General features: G+C 45.6%; 1 protein-coding gene and 1 pseudogene across 1 annotated transcript in view; one reads left to right on the plus strand and one right to left on the minus strand.

Annotated features, from left to right (window-relative positions):
- CDC42BPB (CDC42 binding protein kinase beta) overlaps positions 1-20,339 on the plus strand; it is a 903,752-nt gene that overhangs the window by 537,624 nt on the left and 345,789 nt on the right. Inside the window, exon 19 of the mRNA XM_069207298.1 lies at positions 14,034-14,182. Coding sequence (XP_069063399.1) covers positions 14,034-14,182 — 149 coding nt within the window. The remainder of the gene's footprint in view (positions 1-14,033; positions 14,183-20,339) is intronic.
- On the minus strand, positions 9,343-12,841 carry LOC138258665 (RNA polymerase II-associated protein 1-like; annotated as a pseudogene).

Here is a 20,339-nt window from a genome sequence, read left to right on the forward strand (position 1 = left end):
TGGAGTTTCTGAGGTGTTTCTCTCAGAGATGCCTTTTATCTCCATTGGTATTCATGCCTCATGTATGCATTGCCGTTCATACTACTCCTGTACAGAGTTCTCAAGAAGTTATCCTGAGGTGCTTAGCATGTCCATCGTTTCTCTGATCAGACTGCCCCTTCAGGAGGCTTTTTTGTTGCAGCAGCAGGGGAGGGTTCTTCACATGAAACTGTCTACTCACTGCCTTTTTGCATGGAGATTGAGTGGCGGCAGTTGACAGCTTATGACCTTCCTCCCGAAGTCTGTAACGTCATCTCGGCAGCTAGGCATTCCTCCACCAAAACAATATACGTCTGTCAGTGGAAAGAAATTTAGGTATGGTGCACAGACAAGTCTGTTGATCCCCTTTCTGCCCCTCTTTCTGAGGTTTTAATGTTCATTCTTTCCCTTGCCCAGCAGGGTTCTGCTTTGGGCACTATGAAGGGCTATTTATCTGCTATTTCTGATTTTTTTGTGCTAGCCTGATCAACGCTCTTTACGTCTCCTATTATACATAGGTTCCTCAATGGTCTTAATCATCTCTTCCCTACTTCCCCATTTATTATGCCCCAGTGGGATCTTAGTTTGGTTCTGACCTTTTTGATGTGCTCTTGTTTCGAGCCTCTTCACAACTGTCCTCTCACATTGAAAAGAGCCTTCCTTGTGGCAATTACGTCTGCCCGCAGAGTGAGTGAGCTGCAGGCCTTATCATCTAAGCCGCCCTACCTCTCTATCCTGACAAAGTGGTGCTTCGCACTAGGGACTCTTTACTTCCAAAAGTGGTCACACCCTTTCATGTAAGCTAATCCGTCACCTTGGCTACTTTTAACACACCACCACATCCTTCTAAGGAAGAAGAGACTCCACCGCTCGGACCCAAAAAGAGCATTGGCATTCACCCTTGATTGAACAAGAGAATTTCAGGTGGACGACCAACTCTTTGTGGGGTATGTGATGAGCAGGAAGGTTGGGCGGTGCAGAAGCGAACCATCTCTCGTTGGGTGTTGTGCTCTGCATCAAGATCTGCTATGCACTGACCAAAATGCAACCTGCTGAGGACTTGCAAGTTCATTCCACCAGAGCAAAAGCTGCGACCTCTGCGTCAGCACGCAGAGTTGTGGTCCTGGACATCTGCCAGGCAGCAACCTGGGCATCTCTACACATTTTTACCAAATACTACTGCCAGTGATGTTAATTTCGACCTGGCTGTCAGCTAGCAATTGATGCCACGATTAATTTGATACCTTACATTACCCAGTATGGTATTTCCAGTCAAAAGTTAGCCGGTTGGGATGCCAGCCATTAACTCTGTGTTAACCAATGAGACGACCCACTTTACCCACAGCAAAACGACAATTTGGAAGTGTTTCTGTTAAGACATACCGAAAAACACGTCTTAACAAAATACAGCTCCCTGTCATAGAACTCCTGAGGCCTTCCGTAGTGGAGAGTTATTTATAATGTTAAGGGATAGGGTGGCTTTGCCATTGGTTTGCATGATAAAGTCTATTTCAAAGTAAAAACACTGTCCTTCTAGTCTGCAGTGGAAGGCTGGGAGCTATTTTGTGCCTTGACACACAAATGTTGGCACAAGCTTTGCTGCAACCCTGACTGGACACAGTCTAACATGCCCTGAGTACCATATACTCGGGTCTTTATAAGTAAGTCAGGCTTTGGCAATTGGTTGTAACCAATTCGACATGTAATTTGTATGGGGTTAAAACACTGGCACTGAGGTCTGGTTAACAAGCAGTCGAAAACACAGCAGCATCAGCCCAAAAATGTGAGGGCGAACACGCAAAAAGATAGTAATTTTCTTACAGTAAGTAATATCTTGACCACACTCCCAAATTACATTTATGCCAAATTCCAACTATTTCAAGATTGTCAAGGCGTAACGAAGTATGTGATCATGTCAGGCCTGGACATTAGTGACTGTGTGGGTTTGGAGAATTTACCAGCATGGTGCACAAGTGCCATGCATGGCTAAGGGTCACAGGCCTTTCCAGTAATGTCCAACAGACTCTCATGAACATTCAGTTTGATGGCACCCATCTCTTTGGAGACAAATCAGACTTAGCAATAGATCACTTTTGAAAAAAACCAAAGCAACAACCCTCTCTCTTGGTCTTGCACTGCCCATACAGCACTTTGCCCCACAATATCAGCCCTTTTGAGGCTTTGGAAAAGGAGCGTAGCTGAGACCATAACAAACTCCACACCAACAGATCTTCCAGTCCTTTCAGGATAGAGGTGGGGGGTCTGGCTAACAGCATCTAGTCTCCCATGGGCAACGAACTACCCAGTTGCCTGCAAAACCTCTTTAGTTTGCTGTTATCTGCATACTGTCACATACAGCTGAAGATTTACCTCCATAAGTGACTGTTTTGTTTTCACTAATAAACGAGCTGACAAAAATCTCTGGAATGCACTTCTCAGTTCAAAGAAGACATTTATTATTATTTCACCACGAGGTTCCTAAAAAGGAGTTTAGCATGTTGAAAGCACACGTTTAAAAATAGTCACAGCAATGAAAGGAAAACATACCAAAATGATTCTCAACTGCAATGTACACAGCAAATATATTCAGTTATATTATATTATAATTGCTAAGCAAATAATGAAGTAAAAATTAATCACCGTAGGGCCTGCCAAGCTCTCCATCTTTCTCATGCCAGCAAGATGATGACCCCTTTCGCCTGCGAGAAAGAGATTACTACCCTCACATGACAGATATCAGGCATCTGACGGCAGGAATCCTGATTGGGGCCTCTCTCGCTCTCTCTTGCTCTGGGTCTTTTATACCTTAAAAAAACAGAAGTAGCTTTCTGGAAAAAACCCTCATTTAGCAATTCAAACATGCTGGTTAATTGAGTTCAGAGTTGAAAGACACAGGTTGGAACTGGCCAGTTTCCCAAGGTGTCTCTCCCAAGCCTAAGGTGTTCCCTGCTGTCCTTATCATGCCAACTGACTAACTCCCCCATAATATGTCCTAGCTCTTCGGTGAGAAAGAGCACGAAACCAAGCACAGTTTACAATGTGGAAAAATACGAACACATTGAACATGGCAGTGTCTAACGCTACGATAAAGTCAATAGGCAGCTAAACTGAATACAAAATGTAGTCTGCAACTGGTGAACACTGGACAGCTAATCCAGGTGCAAAGTGGTGCAACAGAGGCAGTGGTCAAAAACACATATTTCACTACAGTGACAAAGCATCACATCGGACAGATGTGTGCTTCAAATTGTCCAATGTGGTTATGCCCATGGCCTTTCTGTCCATCTATCCAGTTTTGTCACCTGCACCACAATGGCATTGGTAGGCAGACTTGTTAATTCTCCAACAAGACTTTAACGCTCTCATGTAAAAGGGAGCCATAAAGAGAGTACCGGCATCAGAGATTGGAACTGGTTGCTACTCCCACTACTTTCTGGTGTCAAAAAAGCATGAAGGACTTCAACCTATTCTAGACCTCGTCCACCTGAACTTTTTCCTCAAAAAGGACAAGTTCAAGATGCTCACTTGGGCCCAAGTTCTGTCTACTGTGGAATGGAGAGTTGGTACAGAAACGGTTCATCTCTAGGTGGATTGTTCTCTGCATCAAAATCTGCTACACACTGGCTTAGAAGCAGTGACCAGCAGCCTTGCTGGCTCCCTCCGACAGAGCCAGTAATGTGAACACTGTGTTGACTTTTGTTGGGCCTGTTGTGGACATTTGCCAGTCTGCAGCTTCAGCGTCTTTCTACATGTTCATGAAGCATTACTGTCTTGACAGCCAGGTATGAGGGCCACTTTGTCCACTTGGTCCTACAGGAGTTTATGGTTTGATCCATTTCATAGACCCTATGTGCTTGTTATCGACTCAGAAGTGATGGAATCTGCAGTCAGAAATATCTATCAGACAAACAAATTACTTGCCTTCATTAACAGTCTTTCTGGTGGATACTCAACTACAGACGTCTCACTGACTCTCCTACCTCTCTGGTCTGTCTACTTTTTAAAAAGGACCCAAAGAGCTCTGCACTCTGGTCAGTGTCAGGGGTGTGGACAACCTAGAAGGTAGCTGGCGTCAGGGAGTGTGGATGACTTTAATCTTCTGCTCCAGGCTTCACTTCACTTCCTGAGTGGAACAACATCAGGGCAGATCTGCACAGCTCCAATTGTGGTGTACTGGGGTACTGCTTGAAGATTTCCAGATCTAGTTAGATGCCTGGGGAATATTCGAAAGGTGAAGTATCTGCAATCAGAGTATCCACCAGAAAGAGCGTTACCAAAGGAAGATAACTTGTTTGTAAGTACACCATCTGTTTGTATTAAGTCTTCAAATGTACTAAGCTTACCAACTTCATACAGGTGTCCTATTGTACCAGTGAACCTTGCCCTTAATTTCAGCGTTGCCCTCTATTCCGGTATCGTGTGACTACAGTGTCTTCATTCACACAAATTTGAGGCATCTTGCCCACCAGTAACAAGCTTTTTCAACCAATCCTCACAATTTGCCCATGTGGATTTAGCAAAGTTGATTGGCTTTAGAACCTTTTCAGTGTACAGAGTTTTGACAGATTTAGTACCAGCCAGCCATTTTGCCATGCTTTGCAACTGTGCTGTTAATAAAATTCAAACTCTGTGGTACCCAGTTCCCCCCCTTAACAATCAGTAGTACCATCTTAGTGATGGCCACTCTTTCCCTACCCACGCCCATTTTAGTTCCAGCATCATTCTGGTTAACTTTCAAAAGAATTGTCTGGAGAGTTTCACTTAGACATTTGTTAAATAATATGATCATTGTGGTACTAAAACCATCTTGGTCAAAGCAGTTCTACTCATGACTGAGCGTGAAAGCACTACAAAACCAACACAGAGCCTCTCACAGATGCCCCTCCTTACCCAGATTACACTACGTAGTCTCTGCCTTCAAACTGTACACTCTGATCCCTAAATATCTGAGGAGATCAGGGGCCCATAAATCTCTACATCATTTGGTAGCCACTGCAAGCCTGCTTTCAAAGAGGGTAAAAAGTATTAAGTCAAGTTCACAAGTGTGCCCTATAATTGCTATGATCACCAACATACACATGGTCAGAACTGGCTCGCTGAAGGTCACCTAGATACAGCAGTAGGTCATCACCAGAAAATAAATAATGTGTTTGGTGCCATTCATTCATCTCCCACCTTGGCTCACTCTCCTACAAAACCACCAGTCAAGCAGATCGTATACCAGGGTGAACAGCTAAAGCAGAAGGGGCCAACTCTACACTTTCTGATATCATTAAAGTGCTCTGACCCTTGGTGTGAGCTCAGGGAGAACAAAATGGTCCCCATCATTCATGTGTGAGTGACAAAAATGTATTTATGTCACAAGATATCAAACTTTTTCTCTAAGTGCAATGATGCCATTGATGATGTATGCAATGTGTCTGAGAGGCTTTCCTCAATATGGTATATAAAAATCGGCATGGTATTTTTATTGGATGCAAAAACTTTTTAATCAGGGTGTGCCACATCTGGGACAACCAACAGAAATCTTGTTGCCAGAATTTTGCTCAGGATTTTGAAGCTGGTATTAGCGTAAACAAAGGTCTGTGAAAAGCTAGTGTATCCCTGTCAGACTTAGGCCGATCAGCAATAAGTATCCTTTTTGGTGGCCTTAGACATGTGGACCTACATTTGATAGTTATTATTATACAGCTTGAGAAGCCTTGGTACAAGCATTTATATGCTTAAAACAACCCATTTATACCTACTGGTTAACTTGTCATTAATTGTCTCATACCTCCCATGATGTAGTTGTATTTATATAGTTTACTACCCCTGACAAGTAATTGAATTGCTTCACAGCCAATAGCGCGCTGCTCAAAAAAAGCCAAGGTCAGCTGTTAATTCAGTGGGTTTTGCGATTAGTCACATGCACTCAAGAAAACATTGCATGCATTTACTCCAGTTACTTTGTGATCCAGGTACTTATGCATGATTGTTAGTGGGGGCTATGTGGTTTCAGGTGAATGATTGAGGAGATTGATAGACTGGTAGAGATTAGGTAATGTTTGGTTACAGGGATAGGGTTTTACATTGAGATTAAAGCAGACCGGCATGAGAATGGGAGGAGACTATGCAAAGATGGAAGGTATGCAAAGTAAGGAATAGTATGCACAGAGTCCAAGGGTTCCCCTTAGAGGTAAGATAGTGGCAAAAAAGAGATAATACTAATGCTCTATTTTGTGGTAGTGTGGTCGAGCAGTAGGCTTATCAAAGGAGTAGTGTTAAGCATTTGTTGTACATACACACAGGCAATAAATGAGGAACACACACCCAGGGACAAATCCAGGCCAATAGGTTTTGTTATAGAAAAATATATTTTCTTAGTTTATTTTAAGAACCACAGGTTCAAATTCTACATGTAATATCTCATTTGAAAGGTATTGCAGGTAAGTACTTTAGGAACTTTGAATAATCACAGTAGCATATATACTTTTTACATAAAACACAATAAGCTGTTTTAAAAGTGGACACAGTGCAATTTTCACAGTTCCTGGGGGAGGCAAAGTATTGTTAGTTCTTGCAGGTAAGTAAACCACCTACGGGGTTCAAATTGGGGTCCAAGGTAGCCCACCGTTGGGGGTTCAGAGTCACCACACCAGCAGCTCAGGGCCGGTCAGGTGCAGAGTTCAAAGTAGTGCCCAAAACGCATAGGCTTCAATGGAGAGAATGGGGTGCCCCGGTTCCAGTCTGCCAGCAGGTAAGTACCCGCGTCTTCGGAGGGCAGACCAGGGGGTTTTTGTAGGGCACCGGGGGGACACAAGTCCACACAGAAAGTACACCCTCAGCAGCGCGGGGGCGACCGGGTGCAGTGTGCAAACAAGCGTCGGGTTTGCAATAGGATTCAATGGGAGACCAAGGGGTCTCTTCAGCGGTGCAGCCAGGCAAGGGGGGGGCTCCTCCGGGTAGCCACCACCTGGGCAAGGGAGAGGGCCTCCTGGGGGTCACTCCTGCACTGAAGTTTCGATCCTTCAGGTGCTGGGGGCTGCGGGTGCAGGGTCTTTTCCAGCCGTCGGGATTTTAGAGTCAGGCAGTCGCGGTCAGGGGGAGCCTCGGGATTCCCTCTGCAGGCGTCGCTGTGGGGGCTCAGGGGGGACAACTTGGGTTACTCACAGTCTCTGAGTCGCCGGAGGGTCCTCCCTGAGGTGTTGTTTCTCCACCAGTCGAGTCGGGGTCGCCGGGTGCAGTGTTGCAAGTCTCACGCTTCTTGCGGGGATTGCAGGGGTCTTTAAATCTGCTCCTCTGTAACAAAGTTGCAGTCTTTTTGGAGCAGGTCCGCTGTCCTCAGGAGTTTCTTGTTCCTCTTGAAGCAGGGCAGTCCTCTGAGGATTCAGAGGTCGCTGGTCCTTGAGAGAGCGTCGCTGGAGCAGGGTTCTTTAGAAGGCAGGAGACAGGCCGGTAGGACTGGGGCCAAAGCAGTTGGTGTCTTCTTTCTTCTTCTGCAGGGGTTTTCAGGTAAGTTGCAGGAATCTAAATTCTTAGGTTCAGGGGAGCCCTTAAATACTAAATTTAAGGGCGTGTTTAGGTCTGGGGGGTTAGTAGCCAATGGCTACTAGCCCTGAGGGTGGGTACACCCTCTTTGTGCCTCCTCCCAAGGGGAGGGGGTCACATTCCTATCCCTATTGGGGGAATCCTCCTTCTACAAGATGGAGGATTTCTAAAAGTCAGAGTCACCTCAGCTCAGGACACCTTAGAGGCTGTCCTGACTGGCCAGTGACTCCTCCTTGTTTTTCTCATTATCTCTCCTGGACTTGCCGCCAAAAGTGGGGGCTGGGTCCAGGGGGCGGGCATCTCCACTAGCTGGAGTGCCCTGGGGCATTGTAACACGAAGCTTGAGCCTTTGAAGCTCACTGCTAGGTGTTACAGTTCCTGCAGGGGGGAGGTGTGAAGCACCTCCACCCAGAGCAGGCTTTGTTTCTGTCCCCAGAGAGCACAAAGGCTCACACCGCATGGGGTCAGAAACTCATCTCTCAGCAGCAGGCTGGCACAGACCAGTCAGTCCTGCACTGAACAATTGGGTAAAATACAGGGGGCATCTCTAAGATGCACTCTGTGTGCATTTTTTAATAAATCCACCACTGGCATCAGTGGGGGTTTATTATTCTGAGAAGTTTGATACTAAACTTCCCAGTATTCAGTGTAGCCATTATGGAGCTGTGGAGTTCGTTTTTGACAGACTCCCAGGCCATATACTCTTATGGCTACCCTGCACTTACAATGTCTAAGGTTTTGCTTAGACACTGTAGGGGCATAGTGCTCATGCACCTATGCCCTCACCTGTGGTATAGTGCACCCTGCCTTAGGGCTGTAAGGCCTGCTAGAGGGGTGACTTACCTATGCCACAGGCAGTGTGAGGTTGGCATGGCACCCTGAGGGGAGTGCCATGTCGACTTAGTCATTTTCTCCCCACCAGCACACACAAGCTGGCAAGCAGAGTGTCTGTGCTGGGTGAGGGGGTCCCTAGGGTGGCATAAGACATGCTGCAGCCCTTAGAGACCTTCCCTGGCATCAGGGCCCTTGGTACCAGGGGTACCAGTTACAAGGGACTTACCTGGGTGCCAGGGTTGTGCCAATTGTGGAGACAATGGTACATTTTAGGTGAAAGAACACTGGTGCTGGGGCCTGGTTAGCAGGGTCCCAGCACACTTCTTAGTCAAGTCAGCATCAGTATCGGGCAAAAAGTGGGGGGTAACTCCAACAGGGAGCCATTTCTTTACACTCATTTAAAGATCTTTCGTAATCTTCAGTTGCTCACAAAACGTAGTTATGTGTCACATTTATACCCTGTCACCTAATCCCATCCAAGTATATATTGTGCGTGTTTGTGTATGTTGCCATTGTAGTATATGCATTGTGTATATAAGTGAAGCAGAGTGATGGAGGCCTTTTGGTTCTTTTTTGAGAGACCCAGGCCTGTTCCTGTGCACAAGATCGGGGTGGTGTTGTTTTCCCAGACAGTGGAAGTGTATCAGCAGAGATGCAGGAGGGTGGAGACCTAGACTGTGAAGTGACTAGAAAGGAGACAAGGCTTCTATAGAAATGTGATTAGGTGTTTTTGGTAAGAGTGCCGTCTGACTAGTCTTCTTGTAGCAATGCCGCTTGGTGGATGGTAGAGGTGAAGGGGGCTTCAGTCTCTGTTGTTCGGGGAGAGAAAGAAGGGTCTTTTAGGTAAAACCCCACTTTTTGTATAAAGGCTGTTTCTGCAGAACAAACTAGAGGCAATTTAAATGGAAGCCACCCCCAAAATAGTTTTCCCACCAGCGCATTTCTGAAAAAATAGCACATTCAACAACTCTGGTATGTTGCCCATGATCTGGGGGCATGTTTTGCTTCCACATCAGTCTCTAAGTGCGAAAAATGAGTAAGGTAGCGAGCACAGAGGGAGGGAAGCTGCTGGTAATCTTCTTTCAGAAGAACTCCTCAACTCAGATTTGGTGAGACTGAGCCCGCAGAACCGGGTAGTGCTGACTTCGCTCCTTGATGGATATGCACAATGTCAGACAAGTCTGCTGCTTCAGGACCACTCGCTTTCCCTTCTGGAAAGAACTCCACGATAAATATGAAACTCAACAGGAGCTCGTGAGCAAGGTGCATACTGCCAGGCAGCAGACGACCTAGCAACATCATGGCAGCACTGTGGTACAGAGAGACATGCTGGGAGTGCTGCGGGCACGCAACTGCTGCTTTCTGTGCTAGCGAGAAAACAAAGTACTGTAGGTGGTACTCATGACGAAGGATCCAGGAAGAGCAGTGGGTTACACTGGGTGATTGAGATGTCCAGCTTTGTCTCAGGTAATTAATCAGCTCTTTGGACTCCAGTACAAAGGTGAACTGGTTAACAGCCCCTTGTGGATGCTGGTGAGACTATTCATAAGGAAAAGAAGAGATCTGAGAAATGGGAAAGGCGACTTGGAGCCAGCCACATTCATTGGAGTTTTCCCACCAATGCAGCTGAAGGACACAATGCTGGCAAGGGATTCTGGGGCTGGAGTACAGGAGAGCTTGTTACAGACAGCTGAGCAAGGCTTGAGGAGTTCCCACATGCCCATGATCGGTGGCTGACGCAGAAGAGGCAGTAGCACTTCCGATGTCAATCTCTCAGCATCTTCAATATATTCTGTGGGATTTAAAAATGGCTGTCGGCTGCAGAACTTGTAGTAGCCTCCTAAAAATATGAAGTATGCCGATTTTAGTGGTCGAATGAGGTCCCAAGAAGCTGGATGGGAGATCTCGTCCAAGGACCTCTTCAAACATGCTTCTAGGAATGGCTTGAGCCCAGCCACGCGAATCCATGTTACTGGAGGAGGAGGAATCTGAGGTCCATCTTCTGTGATACTGCTATCCAGCTGCTGTTGCAGTTCGGCAGTGCATGCTGCTATTTCAGTCACATTGGTCAGCAGTGTAACAACTCCAGCTGCTCTCTGAACAAGCAGTAGAGCTGTGGAATAGCCTTAGCGACAGTCACTGACAAAGCAAGACAGGGTCTGAATAATTTTTACCAGCACCGGGTAGAGATCCCTGTAGAGATCGCAGGCCTGGCCATACCCAGCGGCAACAGCCCACAGCCAGAAGGCCTTGGTTCTCAGCTTTAAAGCTTCCCTGCGTTTCAGTGGGAGGTCCTGGGGATCTTCAGCTACAAACGTGCTTAGTCGTTCCTTCAGCTCAAATTTATTAAGCTATCTTCCACATAGGTTCCGGCCAGAGGATGCCAAAACTCTAAGTAGTTTCATAACACCAGCACAAGGTATGCCATATAAACATGTGATTAGGGTTCCACCTTTGTCAGCTGGACAATTCCACTGTGCTGGTAGGAAGTTCTGACTGAATGACTGTCTCCATAAGTCTTGGGCAATCCATGACTTGAGTGCAGGCTTCAGTTGAGTGCCTAGCCACACGAGTAAGAATATCAAAACTATTTACAACCACAGATTGGGATGGGTGAACAACCTCAAGTATGTAACGCAGACGGTTGAGGATTTTGGTCTTCAGCAATCCCTTTATGACATCATAGCGGGCTATGTCAGGATCTGGCTTCTTTTCTTCCTTTTCTTTTTTCCTTTCTTTCTCGTCTACAGCGTTCTTTAGAGGCTCCTCTTCATCTTCTACATCTTCCTCCTCGTCTTTATTTGGAAGGAATGGAAACACCATCATGCCCTGATACCACGAAAAAGTCGTATCCAGGTATTCCTCATCACCCAGAGAGACTAGCAGGGCCTAGACAGAGCCTGCAATGACATTCTCTGCTGTGCCATCCAATGAGAATCTGAGCAGGATGAGAAACCCTGCATCCAGCAGCAGGCACAGGACACTGCCTTTCAGAGACGAGCCAAAAACTCCATTCTTAGCCTTTTGCACAATGCGGCCCAGTACCTGTAGAGCCAGAGCCCTCAGCTGTATCACTTGGCTCCGGGAACGGTGAAAAAGTTCCTGAAGTGAGTAACCAGCTCTCTCTGCTTCTTCTCCGTGACGATGTTAACCCAAATGTGTAGGCAGATCAACATCAGGAGGGATGATTTCACCCTTGAGACTAAACCGTGCTTGAAGACCCTTTTTGGTTCTTTTTTGTCTCGCTTGGGAAGGTCTTTCATCCACTCCAGTTTTTGTAACTCCACATTATCCATGTGGACCCATTCTTTCTGGGGCTTCACAGGTAGATCTTCTTCTGCAATTTCCATTGTTTTATCCTTGTCCTTCAAATCGTCTTTTTTCATGGAAGAAACTATGCTGTAATCTGCTGCAAGTTCATTGATGATCAGTGAAGGCTCCATGATTTCTTCCTTTATTGGTTTCTCCACATTACCACATGACTGGGTGCATCCATCCTTTGATGAAAAATCTGTGAGGTCTTCCTTATGTAAGTCCATTCTCTTTTTTGAAGTGAGTTTATTTTGTTCCTGTTCACAGGAAGCCATTTTTACTCCAGTCAGTAATGTATCCCCAGAACACACAGCAACTTTATCGTTAGGCAGTTCAGGTAAATCTGCTTTCATTCTTCTTTGCTTCTTTTGAACTTTGAGACTTCAGAAAGGAAATCAAACTGGGATCAAGCTGGGCCAAGAGTCTCTCTTTCTGAAAAGACGGATCTCCTCCTAAGACATGCCACGCAAATGCTCAACATTCTCATGGTGGATCCTTTGTGCCTCTTCCTTACTGCCTTCACCAGGGAGACCCTGTCCAGTGATGATGCGTGGTCCGGCAATAGTCACATGTGGCACACCCATCCACTGTACATGGGGTCGGAACCTCATGAATTTGTCCACATTACCCACTAATAACTGAAGCATGTAATTCTCCTGCAGAGAGATTAATTTTTGTGATAAGTGGAGAATTTGCAATAATGTCTGCTGCTCTTTTAGCAGCTATTTTCTGGGCAAAGATGCTTCTTTTTTCGAACATTGGCCTTTCCTCCATTTTAACCTCTGAGCGGTGAAAGACTCTGGGGAATGCATTGCCACTCGAAAGTGGAGCAGTCACTGCCACTGCACTTGTGTCCCGCTCACTGATTTTTGAAAAGACAGCAGTGATGTGGTGATTATGCTGGTCCAACAGTCTCTGGATCGGCATCAGCAAAATGAACACTCCCGCTTTTGAACTTTGATTTCTTTGGAGGAGCTGGAGCAAGTGTTGGCGGCAGATCTGGGAACTCCTCTAGTTTCACAACATCCCTTTTATCCTGATCACCGCATTCTGTGCTGCCTTTCCTCTTATCAGCTTTCTTCACAACCTCAGCAGCATATGGTGCTCCTGCAGCCAGAAAGTGGTGAATCCCCTCCTCCCCCCACATCCTTGGCCCCTGGGGCCACAACTTTCCTGGGACCAAAATCCAAATAAAGGGGAGAAGAGCCGCGCGGCCCCCCTCACAGGACAATCTGTCCCGGAGATCACAACCTTCCCAGGGCTGGACCTATGCAAAAGAAAGGAGGGGGACTTTGCAGCCCCCTTCCTGGAGCCATTTATGGCCCTGGGAACTGCTGCCCTTAGGGCCGGCTCCCTATCTCCTGAGGTGTCCCCCTTGGGAGATAGCAGTTTGCTTTTGCTTGGCGGGAGCTTTGACAGCTCCCGCCAAGTGAGAGCAAACTGTGAGGCCTCTCCCAGCTGGCGTGTGCAGCAAAATTTCTCCTGCTCGCTGGGAGCTGACTTCATCCGTTTTCCTGTCTGCTGTCAAACCGGCAGGAAAACAGATGAAGGGTTTGCTCCCGCACGCAGGGAGCAGCATTTCCTGCTGCCCCCTGCATGCAGGAGCAATGCCAGCTCCCGCTGGAGGCAGGGAACCTGCAGGGACTGTTGTGGGCATTGAGGCTTTCCCCATGGTCCCCAGCAGAGAATGAAGTTATTGCGCATCACTGAATGAAGACGCCAGAGTAATATTCACATTAGCCAGAAGTACCCTTATTTGGTAGAGATTGAACTTTTGCAGTCCTGTTGTTTTCTCCACTCGAGGATTCATGTTATCAATATGAAGACACTTGAGGAACATTTACATTGCCAAAATTACAGACACACAAGGTCACTGGAGACATTACCTCAGGGTCCTCTATACAGTTGGTGTGTAGAATATGCACTATACATCTTACCCAGCGAGGTAGCACTTCCCAATTAGCCAGTAGAAAGTACTCCAGTTTGGTAGGCATTTTGCACAAAACTGTGGCCTCCCCGAAGCAGGTCATGGTCTATTCTGGCAGTGACGCTCATTTCACAGTTATTAAACCTCAGCAGACAGAGATTCAGTATGAATTTTTAGTTGCATGGTTCTCTGTGCTAGCCTTTATATTAAGTAGCCGGTATTGTATGTTATAATAATTTAGTTGGATGGCTTAGATAAGATCAGGCAGCTCTCATCAATCATATTTCTATTACAGAATTACTTTGACCTTTTATCTGAAAATGAATGTTTTAGCATTATTGAAATAGTATAAAAAATTGGTTGTCACATTACATGTTTTGGCAATTGTTAAGACTGAAAATTTTGTTTACAGGACCCGCTTTGGAAGGTGAGACGAAGTCAGAAGTTGGATATGTCAGCTAGACTGGAGTTACAGTCTGCACTTGAAGCAGAAATACGTGCCAAGCAAACTATCCAGGAAGAGTTGCGAAGGGTTAAAGATGGAAACCTATCATTTGAAAGGTAGGCAAATTATGCAAATGTATTTTTTCCTTTGTCTTAAAGTTCTGTTTCCTTATTTAAGGAGAGTCTGGAATAATTGATCTTAACACAACTGCATTGCCATATTTTGTACGGATGTTTATATGTCACAAATGCTACCCTTGGTAATCACATGTTGCCATTTACGGCTTCCTGAAATGCAGCTTTATAAATATGATTTGTGGAAGCCCAGAGTACACGGACCATTGCCCCTAAGACAGTGCGTCTAAGTTGAATTAAATAAGTCATCCCTTTATTTTAACGGAATTAGCAAATTGACATTTCAGTAATCTGAATTTGGCATTTGTCTCCATGGTCAATTTTCTTTTCTCTGGTTCATTCCCTATAATTTCCAGAGTTGACTGCTATGATTGAATAGAACATTAGATATGCAAAAATCGTGTTTTTGTAACTAAAGTGTAGGAGGCTAATTACTCTAAAAACAATAGTAGAGCCTAGCAGGAGATATTTGAACAGAGCTATTTTTAAAATATTGCCTTCAAGCAAACACCCACATATACATGAGTATGTGTGTGCACAAAGACCTGTGTATACCTACAGAGATCTGTATTTAAATACTCCAAGAGTAACCATGCAATATGGTTCCACATTGCCATTAAAAGATGGAGCAGAGACATTTATTTTCTATTTATATTATTAGATGATTCCTAGAGAGGGTCAAAACACTATACTTGCTGCATGTATCTCCAGAATCTTAGTGGAATTTGAAAGTTGTAATGGCCACTCCTATCCAATCTCCTTTTAAGCCAAGGCACTAAAAACACTCAAACACCTCATACTAGACCAATTTCTTTCATAACTCTACTATCATTAAAAAGTGTGTTACAAGCATTAAAAATTGAATCCAGATTTATGAATGCAGAAAAACAAGATGGTTATAAGAATGCACTTGATGGTTTGTACAGTAGGCAGGGACTTCTTTTCAAATCAGACACTTCAGATACTGTATTTTTTCCAAGTCCATTAAAGGTAGCTGCTCAAGTATCACGTATAATGGATGTCAGGAGGGCATTGATGGATTGCTTTCAACCAACAAAAAACATGAGGAAAACTAAACAAGTTTTCATTACTGAGGGCAGTGGTTTTGTAAAGGGGCCATCCCTAGATAGATTGTACAAATAGTTCATTTATGTTCTACTTGGGCATCTAGAAATTTGTAGGCAAATCCACATATTTTACTAGGATGAAGGGAGAAACATTAGCTTTTATGGTCACTGTCTTTGTAAATGACGATTGTAGTACATGACAGGCCAGTACGGTGGAGACATACAAACACAAAGGCAAGCTATAATGGGTGTGATAGTGTTAAAACACTTCTTTGGCTCTACTCTTCCTTTAAACCCTTATGCACTAGGGAGCAATACTGCTAAATGTGTGCACAGCATGTGATTCTATAATAGGTTCACACTGCAATAAGAAGCCTTTTTCTTACCTGTAAATTTTATTTTCCTGCTTGACACTTGTAAATTCATCACAGGTGAAGGAGAGGAGTTAGTATTATATTCATGGAAGTCAGAAAATAAAAAAAAGGATGTCACATATTGTGCTTCTTCCCATAGTGACTTCGCCTATGCTGATACCCGGGGTACAAGCATTGAAAGTAGTTACACTTCCAGACCCAACCACTGTATGGCTGAATAATTCACAACATGTTAGTCTAGAAGATTTTCAAGCTGCAAACGATAGTTTCAAGTAATAATTATTCTGATGGATAATTACCAATACAGATTCCTCACATTAATATCCCCAGGCACCAGACTGGATGGGGGGAAAACTAAAAAAATCAGTGCTCCTGCATGCTGGTAGGTTGTGTTGTCCGACTTCGTGTTGACTCCCTTCCACTCTGGAATGATAAGCGGAGCCGCATATAAGAGCAACCCATGCACATTGATGGCATTTCCTTTCTTTCCACATCTTCATATGTGGATCCAGAGCTCAGCTCCTTATACACTCTGAAGTGTTTTTTTTCTTTATATGTTCCAGTATATATGAGAATATATCACCCCCTAAACCTATAGAGTTTAAGCCTTGTAGGGGCTACTTCAAAGAGATGTTTGTGACTGATCCCCACAAGGTATGCTTCTGGTGTGCCGCTGGTGCTTGGGTTTGATGCATGACTCCAAGGCTTGCAACATCTACTCTCAGATGAATCCTAAGGTCATCTGAGAATCTCAAGTGGATCTCTGTGGTGAAGCACTGCAAATCTCCAGGCAAGTTCTGCTCCAGGTCGAAGTAGAGATTGCGCACCCACTCCCATTCCTGAAGTCATCCCTGCAGGAGTTAAGATTGAAGTATTTGAGGATGTCCAAGAAGAAGCAGACTCAGCACCTTCTTGCCAGTCTTATTCTCCAGAAAAGGCTCATCGTGCCTTGTAATCTTGCTCTTGTTTCACTGAGGAGCTAATTCCATCCTTTGTTCCAACGCATCTTGATTTCCTGGGTCCATCAGTGAGTTTCCAACTGGTTAAAGCATTCAGTAGTCCATACTGCACATCTTTGCCGCACTTCCTGCACCTTTTGGTGTGCCATCCAGCCCCAAGGAACCTCAGAGGCCATCTTTGGCACTATATGTGCCTTTGAACCTACTTTAGGTTCCACACTGGCATTGGTGCTGACTGGGTGTGCCCTTTGAATGTTTATGTCGATGCCCCCACGTCAGTGTAGGAGCTACATACCAATGTGGTCTCTATGAGCCAACTTTGTCTTGACCCTGACTGAAGCCACCCCAGATCTTGATGTGGCACAGCCAATACTCAATCCATTGGTGCACAGCCGTGTATAGACACTACACCATTTCTTTGCATCAGACTTCGACCAGAGCATTCAATATGTAGATGTTGAGGGAGGGAATGGGGAAAGATGGGGGGGAGGGGGAAAGAGTTTGCCCCACTTTATGAAGAGGGCAATTAAGGTGCATGTGGGTTGAACACATCGCACCAATACTAGATTCGTTTACCCTCTAGACAAACAGCAGAGGAAGGCACATCTTATGCATCTGTTATCAGAAGGGCTGCTCGGGGCCTTGACTTGCCACCTCCCTACTAGGGAGGGAAAAACAAATGTGATTATAGGGGTACTTCAGCTTAGCTTGGCACTGAATGAACATCTTCTTCCCTTCAAGTAGGCCCTAACTAGCACTTTGCTGGGCACTTGGCCTAAACCATGCAGTGGCCACCAGGTAAGCCAACAAGCCGCTCCTTACAGTAAACCAGGCCCAGGTGACCCGGGTTTCTTAACCCAACATCCAGCTCCTGAGAGTTTGTTGGTGCAGGCACCCACCAGCAGAGTGAAACCTAATGCCTACCCAATTGTGTGTCCTAACAGAGTCCCAACATATAGAATCCTTTGGCAAATTAATGGTTTCCTCTGCCAGCATTGCCATGATGTAGGTCATTGCCAGTTGCCTCATTGGACACTACACCTACATGCTAAGGGTCCTTAACGGTGAGATCCTGCTGGCGGTCCAGGAAGATTTGAGAGCTTCTTAGACGCAAACCATTTAAGGTGCCACTCCATCCACTCCTGCCTAGACATGACGGACTGTCTGTGAAAGACTATGGGAATGAATGTGGTGCTCCTGCACCATACATGGATGAAATCCACATAATTCCCTGAGGATGTTCAGGCATCCTTATTGGACACGCTCTTCTTATGCTTGTGTCTATGGTGAAAAGTCATTCCACTCTAGAGCACTTCAAGGAAACCCTGTCCACAGTAATCAACGGGCCTCTCAACCCTTTTGAGGTCAGGGCCTTCGGCCCAACAGAAACTACCAGGTCATCATGGGCAGGGAATTTCCCAATCCCTCATGTCTGGCACCAACCACAACACCTTTTTAGTGAACCCTTAGCGGCACACAGCTATCTGTTAAAAGGCAGGGTTAGTCACTTCCTTCAGGGGTAGAAAAGCATTTCACTTGAGAGGTAGATCCTTCAAGGTGTCCAATGGGACTGGGCCCTGACATTGCTTTTCGACCCACCGCACCTGCCACCGATATCATAGCAGCTTTTGGAAGACCATATGTCAGTGGTGCAGGCTCTTTGGGTAAAGGAGCCAAAGAGATCAGACTGGCCTCTGAAGAAGGAACTGGGTGATATTCCACCTGTTTCCTTGTACCTACGAAGGATGGAGGTCTAAGTTCTATTTTCTTTTGCTCTTTCAGTGCCTTCCTGTGCAAGGACAAACTTAAGATACTCACGCTGGCCATGGTTCTTTCTGCCCTGGATTCATTCACTGGATTGTGATTTTGGACCTGCAGGATACCTATTTTCACATTCCTGTCCTGCAGGCCCACAGGTGCTACCTGCAGGTCAGGGCGGGCGACAAGCACTTACAGTTTGCTCTGCTCCCTTTCTAGCTCACCAGTGCCCTACAAGTGTTCACAAAGATGATGATGGTGGTTGTTGCTGCCCATCTTCAGATGTTGGGAGTACCAGTTTTTCCCTATGCCAATGACTGACTTATGAAGGGGAACTCGCTACAGTCATTCACCGGCCATCTACAGATAGCTGCAAACCTCTTCACATTGTTGGGGTTCTCACGCAACCAGTCAAGTCACACCTGACTCCTTCATTGAGGCTCTTCTCCATCAGAGCCACACTGGATAAGGTGTGTGCTTTTGGGCCTTCTGTCTCGACCAACAAGTCCAGGACATTTAGGCTATGCTCTCAGTGTTTTATCCTATATCCCGATTCTCAATGTGGTTGGTTCTGAGGCTTCTTGGTACTTGCAAGCTCTGCATTGATCTAAAATTTTAGTGGTCCCAGCAGCAGTGGAACCCTTTAGACTTCATCCAGTCTTCGTAGTAGACTGCAAAAGAAATGCAGCAGTGGCTGCTCGATCACAAATGGACCAGCTGTAGAACCCTCTTCCCAATCCATGGAGAGTTCACAGTGGAGCCAAGCACATCACTACTATGTTGGTGATGATAACTGGATAAGCTGGAGATCTGAGGAGTCTGGTCTCTGGGAGAACTCCCGCCTACAAATCAATTTTCTGGAGTTGCGGGGGATTTGTTTGGCGTTGAAGGACATCCTGTCCTCCATCAAAGGGAGACTTGTGTAGATTCTTAAGGATAACACCGTTGTAGTGTGGTTCTGCTGTTAACAGGGTTGGGTGGGATCCTGTGTCTTGTGCCGTGAGCCACTACACGTTTAGAGCTAGCTGAATCATCAGGGCATTTTCATGGTGGTAAATCACATGGCAGGACGTTTAAATGCCAGGGTGAACAAGCTCAACCAAAGATGCTTGGTGAATCTTCAATGGCAGTTCATGTGGAGGTAGCGCAGGGCATTTTTTAGCAATAAGAAGAACCCTAGCTCAGTCTTTTTGCCACTGCTGAGAACTTGCAGTTTACATGATTTTTTTGTGCTGGAGTTCTCAAGAATGCTGTTCCTTAGAGATGCATTCCACAAGGAGTGGAGCACTGGGCTTCTGGACACCTTTCCACTGCTACCTCTTCAGGTTAAGTTCTGAAGAGCATTAGGAACGACCAGGCCCAAGTCATTCTAGTGACTCTGGACAGAGCAAGGAGAGTTTGATACCCTAAAGCTGTCCTCTGACCAGGCTGCTGCTTTGAAAGGACTGCCTGTCGCAGCAGCTGGGCATGGTCTTCCACCCTGCACCTCCCTTTGTTGAGAGGGAGCAGCAACATGTAATCTCCTTTAACCTTCATCCCAAAGTCATTGGTGTCATCCTAACAACCATGTGCAATTTCACGAAATCTGTGCATGCCGGGCACTGTGAAAAATGTGTTGCTTGGTGTGGTACCTGCCAGACGGATCCATTGCAGGCCAAACTGTTGGATATATTGTTTGTTTTGTCTGTGTCCCAGCATGGACTTGCTTTGGGCACTTTTCACTTTTTCACATGTGCTGGAGTAGCCATCCTTGTTTACATCGCCAGTTGTGATGTGTTTCTTTAAAGGTTTGCAGCATGTTTTCTCTTTGGTGTGACACTATTCTCATGTGCACCGTACCACTTTTGAACCAATGCACAGTTGTCCGTTGTGCCTCTTAACCTAAAAAAAACAGTCTTTCCTGTTCAAAAATGTCTGCACAACGGGTGGGTGAGCTGCTTGGTCCAGCCTCCATATAAAACCTATTTTTCGAGGCATACTG

This window comes from Pleurodeles waltl, chromosome 9, assembly GCF_031143425.1.
Source record: "Pleurodeles waltl isolate 20211129_DDA chromosome 9, aPleWal1.hap1.20221129, whole genome shotgun sequence".
Taxonomy (NCBI): Eukaryota; Metazoa; Chordata; class Amphibia; order Caudata; family Salamandridae; genus Pleurodeles; species Pleurodeles waltl.